Here is a 22,147-nt window from a genome sequence, read left to right on the forward strand (position 1 = left end):
GTTTTTACTAGATGTCATTGTTATAACCCGTTTTGTCTAGTTAAAACTAGAATTTACTACTGTACATGTTTTGATTTTAGTTTATCTAAAATCAAAACATGTACAGTAGTAAATTCTAGTTTTAACTAGACAAAACGGGTTATATGTTAAAGTTAATGTTTTGTCTAGTATAAACTAGACAAAACATTAACTTTTTAACTTTTAAAGCGATACGAAATTCATCATACACTATAGGAACGTGTTAGCTGAATGACCTTGGTTGAAACAGTTTTTACTAAGCCATTTTGTTAAAACCCGTTTTGTCTAGTTAAAACTAGTTTTAACTCAGATTCATTTTTGACTAGCAGTAAATTCTAGTTTTAACAATGACATCCAGTAAAAACTAGTTTCAACTAGTTAAAACGCGTTTTCACTAAAAACGGGTTTTTACTGTAACATATACATGCGAAAAACGATAAGATTGCTATTGTATATTCGAATATAAATTCGTATACGCATATTCCCAATGGAAGCGCCGTATCGTCGAATACTGGACAGCTTCCACGGCGAAAATATTTGAATGTAGAACAGCCAGATTATACGCATTCACGCATGCGCTTTACAGAACACCAACCTCACGGGGTTAGCCGGTGGATGCTACGCATCAAAATATCGTATAACGCTTCCAATGATTCTATCCAGGGCCCGCACAGCTTCACTATTATCAAATGTCACTGCCCGCCACTGGTATTTCATACAGTTTTTGTTAATATTGCATATGTTGAAATTGCATGAATAAAGTGATTTTAGATTATGCCCATTTACAGGTTAGTTTTGCACAAGGAGAATCGTGAAAACCTCGTCGTAAAATAACTATAAAAAAAATTTTAGATCCCATGTGTCACAAATAAAGGTCAAGAGTTTCTGACGTAGGGGAACCTAGTTAAAACTTTTACGCATAGAGGGCGTAAGTGTAACAGACCTTGATCCTGGCGATACGATAATTTTCTCGAGGTTGGCAACTTGCGCGTGTTCTTTAGATAAGTCTTCGCTGTCTGTCCTCTTTGGCACGAGAAACAAGAGAAGTCTAAAAATGTCTTATTTAAAGAATATTCTGCAAATGTTAACGTAGAATTTTTAAACCGACCGATCGGTGTGATAAAAATCTATTTCCGGTGATTTAACCTCGTGCCGCCCCTCATTCACCCGCCCAAATTGCAAACTCGGAGAAATGAAATTAGTCAAAAAAAAAAAAAAAAAAAAAAAAAGGAAACGAAAACAATAAGTTCACCTTTCCGGTGTTTATTTACTAAAAATCAAAGAATGTAAATATAAAAAGGCATAAATTAGAATAAAGTCCTTTCCGTCGGTTTGGCAGACCGCTGCAGCGAATGGTTGGAAGTACTTCTGCCGGTCCGCCGACGACGCGGTAGGAGTGGCAGGCGGATCTACCGGAATCTCTTCGACTGCTCCTGAAAGAGAAAAAACTTCGACAATTTCTTCTCGTTAGTCAAATGATTAATTTCTTTAAAAATATTTATCGACGTATATCCAAGATAAAAACGGGAAAAAAGCATAATTAAATCAATTTACTCGTAAATGTTCAAAAGTGCACGCTTTCGATAGGACAAACGTGTAAGAGCGGCATACTGGAAGGATGCATTGACTTCCAACATAAAACACATCTCTTGCAAAACGTATACGGTAATACCTCGTTTAACAACGGGGATGCTTTCCTCAAAACCGTTACGTTATCGGAGTTGTTGTTAATGCAGATCGTGTTTATAAAACCAAAAAATTAGACGATTACTTTCCCGTCTGTTAAGTAAGCTATATCAGCTGAGAAAGTATTAGAATTGACTCGAATTCGACTGGCCGGGTTTTGAAATCTCCACATCTTGAGATCCAAATCCAAAAACGTTAAATAGTAGTTGCGCGAGGGCATGTGTATGTGTCCTCGCGCAACTACTATTTAACTTTTTTTTTGTTTTGTTTAATATCTCGGGATGTATTAATTTCGATATCGGAATATCAAAAGTAATTTTTTGCCATTTTATTAATATAATAATACAAAAAGTTTTTAAAATAAACTCAATGACAGTCACACAATTTTATCCTTAGTGTTTTTTACCAAGAAAGTTATGCAACTCGTTGCTGCATTTTTTAATTGAAAAAATGCAAATAAAAACCAATTACATATTTACATTTAATTACAGGCATCCCTCGTACAACAGTTTCGGAAATCCCCGAACAAAATTTCAAAACATTTAAGTATAAACTTCGTTATTCGATTTTTTTTTTTTTTTTTATTTCGGTAAGTACGCCTGTTGCTCACGGACTGTAGAATATTGAAATTTTCAATTATTTTCAGCCTTTCGTTGGGTCTACTTTAATGAAAACAGATAGGAAAGTTAGGAGGATGAAGAAAAAATTGCACTATCGACCTGATGTCGTCATTGCTTTCAGAATTTAGCCATTAAGACTCGCTGTGTTTTGTTTTATAAAATAAGTAAAGTTTATGTAAACATTTTAGGTAAGTAATCATTCGTAAAATTGACGAACGAAATACCGCGGTATCTGAGTACTCGAACACAAATTTTGGAAAAGTCTCTCGGTACTGGACCGAATAACCGCGACCCGCTAAAACAAATTTTCCATTAATAACATGCGTTTATTTCGTCACCCATAAAAAAATTTTATGATAAAAATAAAAAAATGTGCCGATTCTGATCGAGATCGACAAAAAAGATGAAAAGATCGTCCTCGAGATGAGGACGATACTTTGCAAAAAGAAAACGTCCTGGTTTAACCAAAATTAATATTAACGCGTAAAACGGCACTTTAATTGTGATTGTTAATCATCATCATACAGCATTCACAAATTTAGGCCATGTTGACCCGTTTCGGTCTCAGCTAGACAGGATCTAGGAGTCGTTTTTGTGGACGTCCAGGTCGTCGTTTTCCTCTATATGTTGAGAGTTTTTCAATTAATGGTCTCGTGTGGAGTTCCTCCAAAATATCCTCATTTCGACGATAATCCAGGAGCGTGTATATCCAGCAGTTCGGCTCATAAACCTCATTTCGGCTGCCTGTAATCTTGTGATATCTTTCTTTAGAACCCAGATTTCACTATCGTACAACAGAGTCGGTACAGCCAGAGTTTTATATAATTTCAGTCGGGAGTGTTTTTGTACAAGGAGTGGTTTTAGAGTATTATTTATAATTCCTAATATTTGTAGAAATTTTGTGAGCTTATTATTTATGTCATTCTCACTTTCATAGGAAATATTGAGTCCTAGATAAAGGAAATTATTAACTTGCTCTAAAGTTGTATTATCAATTACGATTTTGCTGCGTATTGGCTCTATGTCTCTAAATGCCATTACTTTGGTTTTAGCAGTTGAAATTTTCATGCCGTATTCTTTTGAAATTTTATTTAAGGCAAATAAACCTTTTTGTAAATTATCTTTAGAATTAGCAATAACCACCTGATCATCAGCAAATGGCGTGGTATTGAATTTTATATTGTTTGGAAGCTGAACTCCTAATGTATATTCTTCCTGCCATTGATGTATTATGTCATCCATATCAGTGGATATCCTTGTCTTCTTGATTTATTCTTCTATATTCTGAAGTGGCATTGTTGAACTTAAGTTGTATGGTATTATTTTCATAAATATTGCACATATTTTGAAGTAAAATATTTGGTATGTTTCTGTTTTGTAGGATGTCAAAAAGTTTGGGTCTTTTTATCGTGTCAAAAGCTTTGGTATAATCTATGAAAGCTAAATGTGTATTCGGATTCAATTCTCTTCCTAAGTTAGCCACCAATGAACTTAGAACGAACAAGGCCATTAGCACCATCCAGACTGGTGATGTCTACACACAGGATCTCAGCACCACTATCAATGCACAATTTCACCAGCTTTGTGTTGACGATACTGAATTGGACAATGATGGTTGGCACAAGGCATTTGAGCTGAGCAGGACACCCCCTGGCCAACCAGCGAGAACCCATCCTTTTCATTTACAGAGATTAACATCATCATCAATCGGCTCAGCAAGAAAAAGGCCCCAGGGATTGACGACATCACTGCCGACATTGTCCAGGCTATCTGGGCAAGACATCCCGACATCCTTAGCGATATTTATAACAACTGTCTCAGGCACAGCACTTCCCCAGTGTTGGAAAATTGCCAAACTGGTAACTATACCAAAGAAAGATGGTAGTGTGAGGCCTACTTTGCTTCTCCCAGTGATGGGAAAAGTGTTAGAGAAACTCCTGACCGAGAGGCTAAACTGGCATCTTGAAGTAAATAATAAGCTTAACAACAATCAATATGGATTCAGGAAGCAAATGTCCACCACGTCCACAATTAATGACGTCATCAACATTTCTTCCCAACTTCAAAATAGCAGGTACTGTACATGTTGGGCATTAGCTTGGACATTAGCAAAGCCTTCAACTCTGCCTGGTGGCCGCTAGTGCTCCATCAGCTCTGTACTTTCAACTGTCCAGCTAATCTATACTACTATATAGAGACAACATACTTTTCATTTGTAACCACTAACCGTGAAAACTACTGAACAAATTGTTACCAAATTTTAACTGTACGCATCTTTATGATCCCCAGAATGTTTACCACTAATCAAACTTTCAGATTTATTAGCGAGGTTGAGGCCAAAGTTTTAAATGCAAAAACGTGTACGTCGGACATTCAGCACCGCCTTCCTGTAAGCCTAGAAGTTTGACAATGGTGTTTGGAAAGTCAGTGGAATCATGCTCGCATTCCAAAGGCCATTGTCAAACTTCTAGGCTTACAGGAAAGTGGCGCTGAACGTTGATGTACACGTTTTTGCATTGGAAACTTTGGCCTCAACCTCGCTATTATTAATTAAATAAAACTTTAATGGATTTTTGTCTGTTTATTTGTCTCTCTCTCCACTAGATGGCGACACATGAATTATTACTTTCTGTCTATACGAAAAGTCTATTATATTGAAGTTTACTGTTATATTTGAAGAACTGACATTAAATTATAATTAGTTAATTAGCAAAATCTTCGAGGAATTAAAAAAGTGACGTCATCATGCTTGATGGTAGTATGTGTACTTATGGCAGGTTTTCGAATCATTATGCGTTAATTTCTGCAGGTAATTGTACAAAATATTTGAAATAGTTATTGGATTTATCTCAAATGAATATTTTTGATCATAATCGTAGACAACGTGAATCTACAGCAGAGTGGTCTCAAAGACTGAAAGAGCAACAAATTTATTCGGCTCAAAATCAAATGCGTATTGCAAGGAATTTTTTAGGTTTCAAATCAGCTTTTGATTATCATCCTGAAAATGACTATTTGGATATGAAAGAGGGTCAAATAGGTAAAATGATCAAAAATATGTGATCATTGTTTTGTCAAAAAATGGTATGATGAAACTCCTGGACATTATCCACAAGAGTTTCTTAATGATCTCAGCCCATCTGGATTCCAACCACAAATTAAAATTAAAAATTGGTACTCTAATTATATTGTTATATAATATTAAATTTCCCAATCTCTGTAATGGTACCAGGTTACAAATTACAGCTATGTGTGACATCATTGAAGCTATAATTCTCACTGGACCAGCAACTGGGGAAATTGCATTTGGTTTGTAGGAATCGGTAGAATCATTGGGATTCCTACCGATCTACCATTTCAATTTAAGCGTTTACAATTTCCAATTAAAGTTTCTTTTGCTATTACAATTAACAAATCTCAAGGCCAAACATTCCAACACATTGGAGTGGATCTTCGTACGGAGAGTTTCTCCCATGGCCAATTGTATGTAGGGCTTTCCAGAACTGGAAATCATAACAATCAAATAATTTTGATACCAACAGGTGACAAAACTCAAAATATAACTTATTTAGAAGTATTATGCTTTTATATTTTGCAATACTCTATTGCAATACTACACATTGATCACCCAAAAATAATTAATGAACAATTACTTCAAATTTTCAAAGTTCTATATGTATATAAGAGCAGGCGAGGCCGCAACAGGGGATGCTAGTATCTACAATATTCTTAGAGATTACCTCTCAAACCGAAAGGCTGTAATTCAATCTGGTAACAACAACTTTGTGCATTCCATCACCAGAGGGTGCCCTCAGGGTTCTGTCTGTGGCCCTCTCATTTGGAATGTGCTTTTCGATAGCTTCCTTACACAAAACTTCAGGCAAGACTACATTGCTGCCTATGTGGATGACGTGTTCATCCTCGTCAGGGCTAACTCCAGAGCAAGGCTGGAGACTACGGGTAACAGCATCCTCCAGAACATTGAGCATAGGGAAAAAGGCACAAATTGTGCTTTAACCCCAACAAGACACAAGAATTTACGTTAACGCTGACTCAGTGCTATTTATCAGAAGTATATACATTTTTGGCATGAGTTTACTTTTATTTTTTCTACAAGACACAAGGCATCATTTTTACCAAACCTAGGAAAAGGCACCTCTACAAGAGGGTGCCTACTATCAAAATAGGGAATAGGTCCATTAAGATAACGAAGACACTTAAATATCTAGAAATTATACTCTATCACAAGCTCCTATGGACCGACCATATTGAATACATTACCAATACCACTGGCAGGATTTTTCAAAGCCTGGCTCGATTTGCTAAGAATACTTGGGGACTGGACTCTAAGTCTATGGCCACCATTTATGACATGGTGTACATACCACCTACGCCTGTAGAGTGTGGGCCGCTTCTACGGGGAAATCTCACATCAAAAGGAAGCTCTTGGCTTCGCAAAGGAGGGCATTGTTATATATCACTAAAGGATACAGAACCTGCCCCACCTCGAGTTTACAGGTAATCACAAAGAAATCCCCTATATACCTCTTCATTGTAAATTATGCCCAAATCTGGAGCGCTCTCAGGGAGAGCAGTGTGACCTTAATAGGTCACTCTACTCACACAAGCTATATCAAAAATCCAATAAGTTACAAGGATTTCATCTGCCCATATCAGCTTCCAGCAATGTACTGTACATCAACAGTGACGAGCACACAGATTTAAAAGTATTCACTGATGGCTCCAGGCAGGATTCGGGAGTTGGCAGCAGCTTCGTTGTTTACCATCACGCGGAGGAAATTCACTCGGGCAGTTTTAGGCTCCACCCCTGCTGCATCGCATTCCAAGCGGAGCTGTTTGCCATCTTTAAGGCATTACAGTGGTGTAACAACAAATTCAACGACCAGCATCTCTCCATCTATATCAGGAATGGGCAACCTGCGGCCCGCATTCATTTATTTTGCGGCCCGCGATGCATAAAATGTGAATAAATATATCAATTTCCCAGCTTAAGGAAGTATGCAGCAAAAATTCAAATGTTATTTTTACAACTTATGTATGTGAATAGTTTTTCCTGCAATGAATTTAGTAAAAATTAAAACAAGAAACCGGCTAACAGACACATGGAAACTAATTTAAAACTAGCAGTGACAAATATTTAACCAAATGTTTCCAATATATGATGTTTACATCAGTTCCAGAAGCTAAATTAAGTATACCTATGCTAATTTATAATTATATATAAATAAATAATTCTGATTTACCAACATTTTTTTTTCTCTTTCTCTTGTATGTGGCCCGCATCAGTTCAAAAGTCTTAAAATGCAGCCCTTACATAGAAAAAGGTTGCCCATCCCTGATCTATACTGACTGCTCCTTAGCTTTACTTCTCCTGCAAAGTCCAACCCACCATCCCATTGCTCACGACATCTTACAGGAGGTCATGGGCTCCTCCAAGTATTATTTCAAATGGACAAAAGCACACGTTGGCACAGTGGGTAATGAATGGGTGGACATGCGGTTGCCAAATCAGCAGCCCAAAACACTGGTCTGCATTCTGATTACAATAAAATTCCCATTAAATACATCAAGAGCAAGCTTAAGCAGGATGCTATTGACAAGTGGCAAGCCATCTGGATCAAAGACCACAACCACATTACATTCAACTTTATCCCAGTTATCGAGGACTATCTACACAACAACTGGGTTCACATGGACCACTTTCTCACCCAGTTCCTGATCGGACATGGGTGTTTTTACTCTTATCTACATCGGTTCAAACTATTTCAGACTAATTTATGTGATATCTGCAATATACTGGATGGCATCAACCACTACATCTTCGATTGCCTAAGCTTACAGAAAGAGAGGCACTTCCTTTGTACCTCTGTTGAAGAGCATAGGGACATTCAGGAGGTGCCTGTGCCCCTCCTGAAGCAGCACAATTATAATTTATTCAAGGACCTAATTACACCTACTACAGACTCAGCAAGGTCCCTTGTCTGAGGCGGTAACCCGCCGCCACCAGGCTCTCGTCTTCTTTTTCGAGTACTGTTCTACAAACAACACGTATGTGTTTCCTAATGATTGTTACGTGCATCGTGTCTAATATGTAAATATTTCATTGCATGCTACACTAAATGGTTCTCTATATGTGTCTTATCATACTGTTAATACTTTCCATACCTAATCATTGTATCTCATATATATTGTTGTGCTTGCTATGTAAACTCTAATCATAAGCTATTGCTATAATGTATATATCATGTAAATATCCGATTACATTGTAAATCTTGTCTACATAACCAGCTATGCTTTTGCATTACTGGTACTGTATGTACTATGTACACTCAAATAAAATATATTGTATTGTAGACCCAAGCAATTATTTATTGTGACATTCTCACAATTTCAGGCTGCAATTTTTAACCATTTTTTAATTTATTTAATTTAAAATATATGCTTACCACCTCAAATTAGTATTGTAGTGTCTTGCCGATGCATCATACTTTTCCATTAGTAATGGAATTGTGCCAGTCATGTATCTAACTCAGGGGTGGGGAACCTTTCTGTTCATGAAGGCCACATTACAATTCATCGTCTCTTATAGAGGCCGCATTGAAATTGTTTTTGTCATTTTATCCCTAGGCTTAGGCCGTTAAGTAATTTGAAAGTTATGTAATAAAAGAAAGACAATCTATATATGCATGTATGTATTGTAAATTTATGTATAATAACTATAAAAAAAATAAAGGTCTTAAAAAATATATATGAATGTTTACATCACAGGCTGCAGAAGGCCACACTTGTTGGCCCAAAAGGCCGCAGGTTTCCCATCCCTGATCTAACTCCTTTCAGAAGAAATGTTTTAATTGAAATAAAATGACTTCCAATTTGCACTAGAAGTTTGTATATGGTTAATCAAGGCCTCCTACCACTAAGCTTTCCATGTCTGCTCTTGAATTTCATTTATCTAAACATCATTCTCAAGATTAAGGAAGGCCAAACAGGTGACATTGGGAATTTATAGATTTACAATTTTTTCAAATTGCAACCCAACAACTTAATGTTTTATTTATTAATAGAAAATCTATTAATAAATTTTTGTTCAGAATACAAATTTAATATACCTAAGAAAATTTTTCAAAATTATAGTTGTTATTAATATTAATAAACTTGCCAATTCACCTTGGATAAAAAAGAAATCAATATATCTCATCTACGTTTCTTTTTTTTCTTGACGACTGCGACGGCTTGGATGATGCGTGTGATGTCTATGAGAAGGTTGATGAGTCTGACCCTCTGTTGAAGTATCGTCATCGCTTGAATCACCACCATCCTAAAAATAACAAAATATAGTTAGTACATGTATATTAAGTATTTCAGCCAAATAATTTTTAATTCATTTGCTAGCGCTTTCGATATTGATATAAATATTGTTATCAGGCAACTGAAATGGAACACTTTTTCAGAATAAAACTTTTGAAGTACAGAATTGGAACAATGTTAATTGAACAGAATACAAACTTTTAACATAAAATTTTTGAAAACATTTTTAAAATGACTGCCATTTTCTGTTGACTTATTCTTTTTCTCTCAGGTAAGTGCATTGGTGTGAATTCCATACTACAGTTGAGTCCTCATAAGTCGTCATAGGTATAACTAAACATCATAGGTTAAGTAGTCAGTTTCCTGCAGTCCCAGCCGACTTACATAGGCATTAATGTTAAACTATGGTTTACTCAACACTGTTTAATTAATGCCACAGCAGAATCCGATTTTGCATTTTCTCAGCTTTCAAACATGTGTTATTTGTAACCCATGTTTCACATTTCCATCAGAAATGAGTATTCAAAACCTAGCAATGCATATGCTGAAGGAAAAATATGACCTTGTATCTGAACTTGAATGTAATAAAATTTTGCAAGCCAAATTTGCAAAACAAGAAAACCTTTCAAGAACAACATTGGTGGGGATTATGAAGAAAAAAGAGGAAATTAAGAAATTTTTCTTGGGTCTTCATTTCAGCTCTCGAAAACACCAGAGAAAGTCATCATACAAAGATGTCGAAGATGCTCTGGTACATTGGCTAAAGCAAATTTGTTCATTGAATCTTCCTGTTTTGGGGCTGATACTGAAACAAAAGCGATGGAAATCACTGAGGTACACTCAAGCCTGTTTTTGTGCGGTCTATTTTTGTGCGATTTGTTTTGTGTGATTTTTTGTGTGCAGTATATGAATTTCAATCAAATTGGTATACTGCACAAAAATAATTGCACAAAACACATTGCATGTATAAAAAATCGCACAAAAAAAGACCGCACAAAAACAGGTTTGAGTGTACTTGGAGTGAAAACCAACTTTATTGCCAGTGATGGATGGTCAGAGAGGTACATTGCACTACTGTATTTTCCTAATTGTAGTTTTGTGGTTTTTTTCAACTTCGTTTTAGTCATTATATCGGATAACTCGACACATTTCCACTTCCCCTTGGGGTGTTGACTTATGCAGACTCAACTGCATGTTTTTACATTATTTTATGAGATAAATTCCAAAAAAAAAAAATTGATGTTCTATTCCATGTTGAAGCTGGAAAAACTGTGGCATAAATTACATACCCAGCTGCTTTTTCTGTTGAAGTGCAGAAGACATAAGGTGATACCTAACTGTAATACCCTCAATTACAAAGCATTTCCTTTGTGTTTATGTTGTGTGCTAGCTGGTGTGGAAAAATCCCTTCTTGCAAAGTTAATCAGAAACAAACATAAGTGTCCAGCAGAGGTTGAGCTTGATTTATATGTGGCCCATCTATGCATTATCAAATTCTGTGACTTGGTGTCTCTCTATGATCAGCTTGGCAAATTGCACAGTGTTGCCTCGAGCTTCACACAAGCAATAAAGATAAAACTGGATAAGAAATTTCAGTGGTTCCTTCAATCTACACGTAAACAATGTAACGAGGTGTTGCCGGTTCCTTTCTATAACTATACAGGAGAGCCTATTCCTGTATAGTTCTAGAAGGCTATATTTCTGGGGCCCTAAGTTCATCCCCCTTCTCATGGTTCAGGCACCTTGGAGTTAGTTCCAGCATCCTTGGTGCCACTCAGGACTGTCAAGCAGGAACTGTCAAGCAGGGTCCAAGTACCTACAAGTAGAACTCTCAGTTATCTCAACACTGGCCACTGCAAAACAAAACTTCTATCAGTGCCAAAAATCAAACAAGCAGCCGAACTATGAATCATTACTTGTCCACTGCCAATACGAAGCTCATAGTCTCAGACAAGGATAAAAAGTTTGTGCTATGCAAGGAGGAGGATTTTCTTCATAGAGCTGCCAACCAGTCTCACACTGTGATTCTATGAGAGAATCCAACACCAGCTGTTTTAAGGAAGACAAAGAAAATAGTGTTCCGTGATTTAACTATGGCCTTGGACCCTCCCTCCAATGTTGCTTGACCAGGCTATTCTTTGAGGCTAAGACACAAAACAGGCTGGCCCTTCAGGCTGCTGGTCAATAAGAGGTCCCACCCCACCTACCACCTAGAAAAAGGCCTTGCTAAGCTGCTTCCTCCTTCCCCTTGTGTCACACCTTCATCCATCGAGGCTAAGGCAGCAATAACTGCAACCCTAGGTGCTTCGCCCACAAGTGCTTACAACCTATATAAAATGAATATCGTCACATTATGTCCTTCTGTGCCCTATTCAATGCATTCATGCACACTAACTCCTTACTCATATGAGAAGGTTTTACTACACAAGTTCTGGATATCTGTGAGGCTCTGCTCTTTATCACGGAGAACAATTACTCCAGTTTTAATGAGAAGATATGCCATATGGAGGTTTTAACAAAGAAAAATACAGTACTAAACTTGGCCCTGTAGGCTCACTTTTGCAGCAAAACTTGGCATTAATTTCTGGGTGACATAGATAGCAATAGAAGAAAGTGGGAATAAATTAAATCTCTTGGATATCACAACCTTAAGTAAACCAACTAGTTTCACATATATGTTTGAAAAAACTTGTATTATTTAAAAAACCAATAGATTTCCATTCAAACTGCTCAATGAAAACTAAAAAGAATTCCTTAATTCCATAATGTATGCAAATTTTTACATGACATATAAACAAGATATAATACAAGGTGTTTTCATTACAGCTTGTATTATATATTGAAAAATATTTATTAAATAAGTATATCATTTCTTCAATATCAGGCTTCCATAATCGTTTCCTTCTTCACAGAAATAAAAATATAAAAAAATATTAAAAAGGAAGTAGTCTACATGAAATTGCCTTATATGAAAAGTATTTTTGAAAAATGCTTAAATAAAATGCAGAAATTTAATAGATGTATAATGCCTACATTATGAAATAAAACAAAACATTTCACAAAATTTTTCACAAGAGTGGTACAAAAATTAAAAAGGAAAACAACAGATAATGCAGGTATTGTTTACAGTTTACAATGTACAGTACATGCCAACCTCTATATTGTTACATAGGAGAAACAAGTAGAACTCTAGATAATAGATTACAAGAACAAGATGCCACTATATGTCTTAAAAAAACAATCACCACAGTATCATCACACAGACAGACAGATTGCACAATAGATAAAAATTTTACACCATGAAAATGACATACACAAAAGGAAATTTAAAGAGCACTTAGCAAGGCAAGAAAATTTTGCATAAAGGAAATCTGACACATTAAGGAATACTAATCACCAAAAGATAATATGACATCATCTCTTGATTGTGAGTAGTTCAGGGAAAAGTACATAAGTTAGCCACAAAGTGGTTACGTTTTAGAACAACACAAAGTTTACTTTTAAATACTAATGGCCCATTACGATAGGCATAAAACATCTGAGTCTGAGGTATCAGTTATTATTTGCCTAACATATCGGTGTGAAATATATTCCATGTTATGTTTGTATTTAAGGAGAGAGTTCATTCAATACAAAAATAAAATATTACTATTATGTTTGTTGTTGTTATTTTTATTTTTTATTAATTTTGTACTTATACCTAGTAATTAATAATTTTAGTTATTGAACAGAGGCTGTAAAATGCATCTAACAACCCAAAATGTATCTATTAATGTATATAATCAACCAAAATTAATATAATTAAACCTTATGTTTTGATTATTGAATTACCAATACAGTTCCTGCACATCTGCTGATTCAGAATTACAGAATTTTCAAGAATTATCTAATTTAAATAAGTTATAATCAGGAAAAAAAGACACTAAATCATGTTTTAACATTTTCCTCACTGATTTTACCAGTTAATTTGTATTTTGACGATTTTTATTTCAAAGTAGATAAAAATGGCAAACAAGAAAAGTAAAAATTTTGTTGATAGCAGAAAAGGTATCTGTCATAATGATTGTGGACAAAGCAAAAAGAATAATCAGAAATTAAGAAAGAATTTGACATTCCAGTGAGTACTCTCTCTCTACATATCTGAAAAATAAGAAGCGTTTGGGAGGCAGAAAGATTTTTATTTAAGGTTATATTTAGTTAGTTGATTTGTTTAATTTTCCTTTTTTTTCAGTAATTTTGAGTGCTGAGTTACATTAAACCTAAACTGCTATCTAAACACTTTCCAAATAATACTTTGTAGATCTGAAAGCTTACCAAAGTATACTGGTTGGGGAGAGGTAAAAGAAAAATAAAGGCCAACAAAAATAAAAGGAGAAGCACACAATTCCTTGTTATACAATACTAATATATTCTTTAACAAAGCATCAAACATACCCACCTAAGTGAGTTGTAATAAAGTTACAATGGTAGCAGTAACAAAGAAATTGAACGGTTCTATAACTAAAACACACTAATCAATATATATTATAAAAGTAAGTGTACAATGTGCATGCTGCTAAAACTCAAAAACAAGTCCTGGTACGATCAAGGAAGTTATATGGTGTGGTAGCCCTCTATCCCCATCCATGAAGAAGGTTCCTGTTTTTACCTGAAGGGCATGCTGTTAAAGATATAAGGGCTGGAAGTTTTGCCCTCTAGAAATTTCTAGAACAGTCCAGAACATTTGAGAGTATTCGAGAGCATTCCACAACATTCCAGAATGTGCTGGAACATTCCAGATCATTGTGGAACATTCCAGAACACTCTGGAATGTTGTGGAATGTTCTGGAACATTGTGGACCATTCAAAGCCTTTTTTGTATGGGTGGGACTACCCATTGGTGGGGGTATAAAGCAAGATCCGTCATGGGTTCAAACATCATTTTCTTGTCATCAAACAGTGACAAAGGAAAGAACCGAAAAAGAAGTGAAAATTCCAAAGTAGTGCAGTGAGTGAATAAAAACAAACAGTGAAGAAGGTTCCCGTTTTTACCTGAAGAGCGCGCTGTTCAAGTTATAAGGGCTGGAAGTTTTGCCCTCTAGAAATTTCTAGAACAGTCCAGAACATTTGAGAGTATTCCACAACATTCCAGATTGTTCTGGAACGTTCAGGAACATCCCAGAACGTGTATTCCTTAACAATATCTGAATAGGAAGTGGACATGGGGATGAAATAATAATGTATTCCTTAACAATGGGAGTGTTAAGAGAAAGCGATGTGCAAGATTTACAGGCACAGATGCAGTTTTTGTGGAAAATCGAACATATTTTTAAATCCATCTAAAAATTCTCTAATTAGTCTGGAAACAGGTGGAACCTAATGCTTGCATTCTGTAAAAATGGGTAAGGTTGGCTATAATGTAATAATTTTTGCTATTGTTACTTTTTGCCCGAGCAACGCCGGGCTTATCTACTAGTTACTTATATACTAGTGATTTACAATAGTTACACAGGAGATCGTATTCAGTTGAGGGCTATTTCCTTTTTTTTTCCCACTCCAATCCAATAGCCTATATCTTTCACCATATATTGATTGATCTGCACGTGGGCTGATCGTTGAGCGCCAGTTCGTTGAAAATAAGCCTCTCTACACACATGCTTCTTAGTGTATATTACAAATCAACACAGAAGTTGTCCCCCTTAGTCCTTGTGCTGCTGATGGAAATGGATTTCTCTCTCTCGCTTCATGCTCAAACAGTCACCCTTCTCAAAAGATAGCGACAGCTCTTACCTTCATTCTCTTCTCCGAGACTCTGTCCTTCCTGGCTTATGGAATGTCTCGTACTCCAAGGAAAACCCCCCCAAAAAAAAGGTCCTTCTCCCGTGTAGCAGTGCACCTTTATACCCTTTTCTACCCGAGGTCCCGTGATCCACAACGTAATCCGGCAACTAGCCAATCACAACACGTTGGCACAACATCCAAAATGCGATTCATGACAAAAAGGTGTATAAACGAAAAAAAAGGGGGGGAAAAAACAAAACCTGATACACGCTAACAATAATACAAAAGGGTAAATAATATAATTACAAATAGTGTCGGTTCTATTAATTAGTTCTATTAATTATGCAACTTCATTTGCATAATTAATAGAATTTTATCCCATTAAATTAAGGTTTAAATATGATTAAAAATATTAAATTATATTGTTCTATATTTTTTAGACCAGATATTAATAGAAACACTAGTTAGGCAACATTTTATTTTTTGTAAGAATGTTCAATATGCTAATTAACATTGTATAAAAACCTACTGTCAAACTGATACAGCAAGCTAGGATTCACCTTTGTTGATCAGTGTATAGCTGTGGAATTTAAAGCTATTGATAACTGTGATTAATTTTATACTGATTAAGGGTTTTTTCTGCTAGGTCTTTTTTCCTAATCAGTTTAACTGTTTGAGATTTTTAATAATCGTAATAGTAATCAATTTCATTGTTGTAAATACTAGTCTTGTTTTAGATTACTAAATTTTTAGTTTTAATACTAAAATTAATGAAAACAGCTTTAATTTAGAATTCAAAATAACCCTGAAGATTTGAATGTTAGCAAAGTTTTTATAAATTTGTTTTTTTTCCCCTTGTGTTTTTAATAGAAAGGTGCTGCATTTATTATTCTTTACTTACATCAAAGTGACCAAAACCAAAAGTAAGGACTTTTGGTTTATTAAAAACTGATTAGGTTTCATTGTGCTTTGTACTTAATTGTATATTGAATCTAATACATTTTGTATTTGTGATAACCGGTGTGATAAACCCTAAAATAAATTAAGTTAAAAAGGGAGTTTTTACAAAAGTTAAAAACCAATATGTACAATATATTAAGATTATATTGAAACTGTATATTGAATCTAATAAATTTTGTATTCGTGATAACTGGTATGATAAGCCCTAATATAAATTAACTGTTTTTTAAGTTAATATAATATGTTCATTAAGTTTCATATATATTATATTTTTAGTTAAATGATTTCTTTACTCACTTTAGTAAAAAAGAAGAAAAAAAAAGCTAACAAAAGTTATCAGTAGTAAATTTTAAATATGCATAAATATAAAAAAAATTTTACACAGACACACATACTGTACAGCAGGGGTGGCCAACAAGTCGATCGCCAAGCCAATTTTGGTCGATCGCTAGCGATGTCTTGACTTAATCTATTATATTTGTAACCGAACGCAACTGTATGTATGCAGTTATGACTCGACTCATAAGCAGTGAGTTCACTTCGTACTGAAACAGTGTATAAACATAGTATGTATTTTGCAATTCCCCCTCCCCACTTAGACTATGCCTATGACAACAAGTCAATCGCGACACATTTTTACGATAAAAAGTAGATCTTATGTACACAAAAGTTGGCCACCCCTGCTGTACAGTATATATACAGTCTATTACAAAAGTATTGGAACATCATAAATTTTGTGTTTTTTCAAAATTTATTTTGAAAATATTACTGGAAATATTAATTAATTTTTATCATTATTTTGATTATTTTATCAGGTTTTTTTACATTTCATAAAGCAGCATAAATTTTTTTTTCCACAAATATTCATTTTTTGATGTGTTACAAAAGTATAGGTACACTTTCTAAAAGTACATAAAAATAATTTTTAAATATATTTTAAACACTTTTTTAATATTTGGTTTCACCCTTTGGCTACAATTACTTGAAAAATCTGTTAGGCATGGAGTTTATTAATTTTTTTAATTGTTCATCCTTAATTTCATCCCACGCATCTATTATTGCAATTTTCAATTGATTTACAAATTCATATTGTTTCCTATTTTGATAAACAATAGTTGCTAACATCCCCTATAAATTTTCAATGGGATTTAAATCTGGACTTCGTGAAGGCCAGTCAATTACATCAATATTTTCTTTTCTAAAACAATTTTTAGTTGATAATGCTCTCATTCATGCCTCAATATCTTGTTGAAACTTCCATTTATGACCTCCAATTAATACACCAAATTTAATCATATTTTTGTCAACAGATGCTAAATCAGTTTTACCACCCCATCCAAACCCCCCCAAATCATTACAGACCCATACCCTTGTTGCAGGCTTATTTTAACTCTGCTTTCTCTTCTTAAATCATGCCAATAATATGAAAACCCATCAGGGCAATCTAAATTAAACTTCTTCTCATCACTAAACATTATTTATTGCCATTATTCAGTCCATCCCATCTTGTCTTTAGCCCAGTTTAAACGCATTGATTTGTTAAAGGTGGTTTCAACTTTGTTTTTAAATATTTTACATTGTCATTGTTTTTAACATTCTCCAAACGGTTGCACAATATACATTGACTGGTAATTCAGCAGCAGCTTGCTTCATTGACATGTTTTTATTAGTTATAAGCTTCAAAATTTATCTCTCATCCTTGAATGTTAAACATTTATGCTGTCCTGACTTCCTTTTTTATCTGTAATTTGCAAACCTTGTTGCAAAATATTTAGAATAGCATTCATAGATCTATTTACAGCTGCAGCAATTTGCCTCAGACACTTGCCCAAACCACTCAAATAATAGATTTTATGTATTTCTTGCTCCCAAAGTAAAGTTCCACGAGGAATTGTTGAAAATGTTTATATAACATTAAATAAAACATTCAAAAAAGCCACCAGGACAGTTAAAAATTATGAAATCTAACATAGTGGTAATATTTTTAATTATTATTATGATAAATTAATTTTTAAGAGACTTTTAGGTGGTGTACCTATACTTTTTTTTTTTTTGTAACTCTTTCTGCCCAGTGGGCACTAAGAGGGCTTCTTATAGCAAGCCTATTATGGGTTCGGCCAGGTCCACAATGGGGCGGCCGGGTGGTGAGGGACAGGGATCAACATATCCGGATGGACCACCCCCCTGAAAAAATTCCTGGGGGATTTTTTGACCTGTCTGGATTTGATCCTGGGTCCCCCAGGGTGGCAGGCTGCTAACCTTGACCGTCCGGCCATCCGGCCTGGTGTACCTATACTTTTGTAACACATCAAAAAATGAATATTTGTGGAAAAAAAAATTATGCTGATTTATGAAATTAAAAAAACTTGATAAAATAATTCAAATAATGGTTAATGTAACCCTTGGTGCCAAGATGGTGGCTCATCTTTGATTCCTGCAAGGAAACAGTGGGATGCACGTTCTAACCTAACCTAACCTATTCTAATAATTTGGTTGCTGATAATTATGGTAATTTATTAGAATAGGTTAGGTTAGAACGTGCATCCCACTGTTTCCTTGCAGGAATCAGAGACGAGCCGCCATCTTGGCACCAAGGGTTACATTAACCAAAATGATGATAAAAAATAATATTTCCAGTAATAATTTCAAAATAAATTTTGAAAAAACAAAATTTATGGTGTTCCTATACTTTTGTAACAGACTGTATTTATTAAATACGCGCTGCATTCAGTTTGTGCTCGTGTACCATGAAGACATTTATTATTACGTAATCACGGAGCAAAGCGATTTGATTTACATTTGCTTTTCCGAACATATATAAGATATAGCGTAATTATAACTAGTTCATTCGATTTAAAAACAAATGCGAATTTGTAAACCACATCAGTGCCGTAGCTTCTCAATTACGTCGCCATCTGGCGAGAAACAACGGAGACTTTTCACTTTTATCCCGATCGGTCGGTGCTGTTCTAACAAAGTAGCGTCGCCAGAGACGACTCGTTTTTTTTTAATCATCATAATGCAGTCGAAACACGACGAAAGATATAAAATTCGGCATTGCAATTCTCGTCTCGCTCCAATTAATTTAGAAACGACTATTAGATAGCGCTATCCGGAATTTTAGAAAGGATCGACGGTCGAACCGGCCTGTCAGTGAAGGAAGGCCGGAGCCCGAAGCGAAGAAAGAGCGCTGGTTCTTTCTGACGGACGTCGACATCTTTCTTACCCTTCCGTCTTCTTTGGGAGGGATGAAGACGACAGCGGCTATGCAGATCAACTGGAAAATGGCACCGAAGAAGAGACCGTATCGAAGCAACTCGTCCACCACATCGGCCATCTTTACGCTCCGCCACCGCGCCTGCCGTCGGGCATACGAACGTCTAGACAGTAATGTCAATTTCTTCTACGCCGTGGCGCATATGCAATGTCGGCCTTTTCTCCCGATCCGAAGAGTAAACCCAGAGTCGATATACTAATTCGAGTTTCTCTAACGGAATCCCGGCTGTTTTTTAACCCGGGAAATCCCGCAAATTTGTTAAAAGTTCACTTTTCTCTTATTTTGTGTTAAGGTTGAGGAAATTTTGCAAATAGGAAAGTATAATTAACTCATAAACTGTCAGAATACATTTTTATTTATTAATTTTAAACATGCTTATTAGTTTTTTAAATTTTTGCTTGTTATGCATATCACAGATTGTCAATAATCAATATATAGCTTATTTGTGGAATGACACTGAAAATTCTTTACTTGTCAGAACCTGCAATATCTCGAATACTTGTGCCGATGCTGTCTTAATTTTTAACCATATCCAGTAGCTTTGATAACTACAATATGCCAGGTTGTGCAAATTGGGCGAGGACACAACTAGTATGAAGTCATAAACCTGATTATGAAAGCCGAACGAATTGCCGAATTATCGGGCTATACGCTTGATGCCGCTATTAAAGCAGCCGAGGTAGACAAATTAAGAAGACTAGACGGCAAAAAGAGTACTGCAACGCATCTCGGAAACCAACTAGAAATCTTTCGGACTACGGTGAAAAAACACGTAACATCTGTCTTCTCTTAAATGCATTAAAGACGATTTTACCACATCGATTGAATCGGAAAGGGCATTCTAGGTAGCAGGTTGTTTTTTTTTTTTTTTTTGTTTTTTTTCTTTTTGTGCGTTGACACACGGCGTTTTGGTTATTCGGAACGTTAACCGAGCGCCAGGAGTCCTCGATTTGTCGGAGATTATATCAATCTCCGTTCTTTCTTTCGTCCATTTTGATTGGTCGTTCTCCCTCAATCACGCTTCCCGAGCGGTTGGTCTCTCGTTACTAAACGTAACGAGACTCTTACATGGAGCGGGAGAAAAGTCAAAATCGAAGGTGAATTCGATCTTCCACCGATCATAGGACGACTTCCTTCCGCGATTTATAGTTTCTGCCTGGCAGTTTGATATAAACGATGGGTGTCCGACTAAAAACGACCTTCACCTATGTTTTTTTAAACTAATAAATTTTTCTCTAAATTAACCGTTTTTTTCGCGTCTCGTGACGGGTCAGACCTGTCCGGTACCTCACATTTCCATAAAAGTTTTAAACGAATACCGGAAATGACAAAAATAAACAATTTATGTATTTTAGTTCTAAAATACAAATAGTACTGTACATACATAATACAAATTGACATGATACAAACAATGATAGAAAAACTTGTTTTTTTAATTTTTTATAAATTAATTCTATTCGGCGACTTTTTCCACAAAGTCGTTAATTACTTTATCATAAAAGTCGCTGGTCGTCGACTCCATCAACGTATTTAAAAGCTCTATTTCTATCGAAAGCAACGCTAGCGACCACAATTTTTCCTCCGACCGAGTGTTCCTGGCCAATGTATAAATTTGCTACGTGGTCAAAAAACTGCGCTCAACAGACCCACTGGTAGATGGTACCGTAAAAATTAATGGTATTAAATCATATAATTCTTTTAGTACGTCTTTGTTCGGATCGACATTAATTATAATACTTTTTATGTCTAAGAGTTAGTTGTCAATATAGTCCGGACACGAATATAATTGCGATTCACTTCGTAATTTAGATAAATCAAAAAATTTCCCATAAAATTTACTTAATTTCAAGAATTAAAACACGCTTGGAAAAATTGTTTTTCATAATATTAAAATTATTATCATCTAAAGGTGATAAAAATTCTAAGGATTTTATGTCTGAAAATCTGTCAATATAATTATAATTTTCTTTTAATTATACTGTATCTTTCAATTTAATTATACTGTAATTCTTTTAATTATACTGTAATATTATTCTTTTAATTATACTGTAATTATACTGTAATGTAAATTTGCAAAGTTATATTTAAACTTTGCAAAAAACGTACACAAAAATAACATTGAATACTCTTTACTTTTTAAATCTTAAACAATTCACTTAGTCAGATAGCTCCCTGCCAGTGGTTAAGGGATAGGATCGTTGGAAGCGTTACGCATGTGTAGCTTCCACCAACTAAACCGGCTGAGGTTGGTGCTCTGTAAAGCGCATGCGCCAATGCCCTCTTGCTACTTTACACCATTCGGTTATTCTCGCTGTGAAAGCTGTCTCGGAAGCGCTTTCATTCCGCCATTGACATTCGAATATACAATAGCAATCTTATCGTTTTTTTCACATATAGTATAGATTCTATACTATAGAATTTTTTAATAAGATACATAATGCAGTTATAATAAAATATTAATTTTAATTAATTCAAAGTACAGTACGTACGTTAAAAT

General features: G+C 35.2%; 1 protein-coding gene across 1 annotated transcript; it reads right to left on the bottom strand.

Annotated features, from left to right (window-relative positions):
• Positions 1–1,265: 1,265 nt before the first annotated feature.
• On the bottom strand, positions 1,266–19,753 carry LOC136975696 (protein anon-73B1). The gene is made up of 3 exons (XM_067270794.1): positions 19,600–19,753; positions 9,513–9,663; positions 1,266–1,451 (listed from the first exon to the last, which is right to left on the bottom strand). The coding sequence occupies exons 1-2, from the start codon at positions 19,708–19,710 to the stop codon at positions 9,544–9,546; spliced, it is 231 nt and encodes a 76-aa protein (XP_067126895.1). The 5' UTR covers positions 19,711–19,753; the 3' UTR covers positions 1,266–1,451; positions 9,513–9,543.
• Positions 19,754–22,147: the final 2,394 nt, after the last annotated feature.

The sequence above is a fragment of the Centruroides vittatus genome, unplaced genomic scaffold, assembly GCF_030686945.1.
Source record: "Centruroides vittatus isolate TY-2023 unplaced genomic scaffold, ASM3068694v2 contig_377, whole genome shotgun sequence".
NCBI lineage: Eukaryota > Metazoa > Arthropoda > Arachnida > Scorpiones > Buthidae > Centruroides > Centruroides vittatus.

What these genes read in the sequence shown, in the direction of transcription:
- LOC136975696 (XM_067270794.1), bottom strand. Translation starts at nt 19,710, where the DNA reads ATGGCCGATGTGGTGGACGAGTTGCTTCGATACGGTCTCTTCTTCGGT. An exon ending in CTCCCAAAGAAGACGGAAGG is followed by an intron (nt 9,664 to 19,599) that starts GTAAGAAAGATG and finishes TGTTATTTTTAG; the next exon opens with GATGGTGGTGATTCAAGCGA.